Source organism: Hylobates moloch, unplaced genomic scaffold (genome assembly GCF_009828535.3).
Source record: "Hylobates moloch isolate HMO894 unplaced genomic scaffold, HMol_V3 SCAFFOLD_17557, whole genome shotgun sequence".
Taxonomy (NCBI): Eukaryota; Metazoa; Chordata; class Mammalia; order Primates; family Hylobatidae; genus Hylobates; species Hylobates moloch.
The window spans coordinates 1-349 of NW_026669832.1; the positions used below are offsets into that span (position 1 = coordinate 1).

Genomic DNA, 349 nt, shown 5'->3' on the forward strand with positions numbered 1-349 from the left:
GGTTCCTGTACTGGTGGGGTTGGCGGTGATGTTGGTGGTAGAAGTTGGGGTGACTTCAGGATGGTGTGTGGAGGAAGTGTGTGAATGTAAGGATGTAGAGGTTTTGGCCGTGCTGAATGAGCTTGGGGCATGGCTGGTCCCCCTGGTGGTCAGCGTCGTTGGTGGGGCTGTGTGGGTGGACCCTGTGGCCTTTAGCGTTGTCGGTGGAGGAATTGTGCCTGTTGGTGTTGAGTGGATGGAGGCAGAAGTGGCCATCTGTGCGTGGGTAGGGGTGATGACTGTGTGAGAACTTGGAGTCACCAAGGAGGTGGAGAAAGGTGGAATGTGAGTGGGAAGAGTGGTCTGAGGG

The 349-nt window shown here is 56.4% G+C and overlaps 1 protein-coding gene across 1 annotated transcript in view; it reads right to left on the reverse strand.

The window, feature by feature from the left end:
- Positions 1 to 6: 6 nt before the first annotated feature.
- LOC116465990 (mucin-6-like) overlaps positions 7 to 349 on the reverse strand; it is a gene marked incomplete at both ends in the record, with an annotated part of 1,054 nt that continues 711 nt past the window's right edge. Inside the window, 1 exon segment of the mRNA XM_032148869.2 lies at positions 7 to 349. This exon segment is cut by the window's right edge and continues 95 nt beyond it. Within this exon segment, the coding sequence (XP_032004760.2) occupies positions 7 to 349 (343 nt within the window).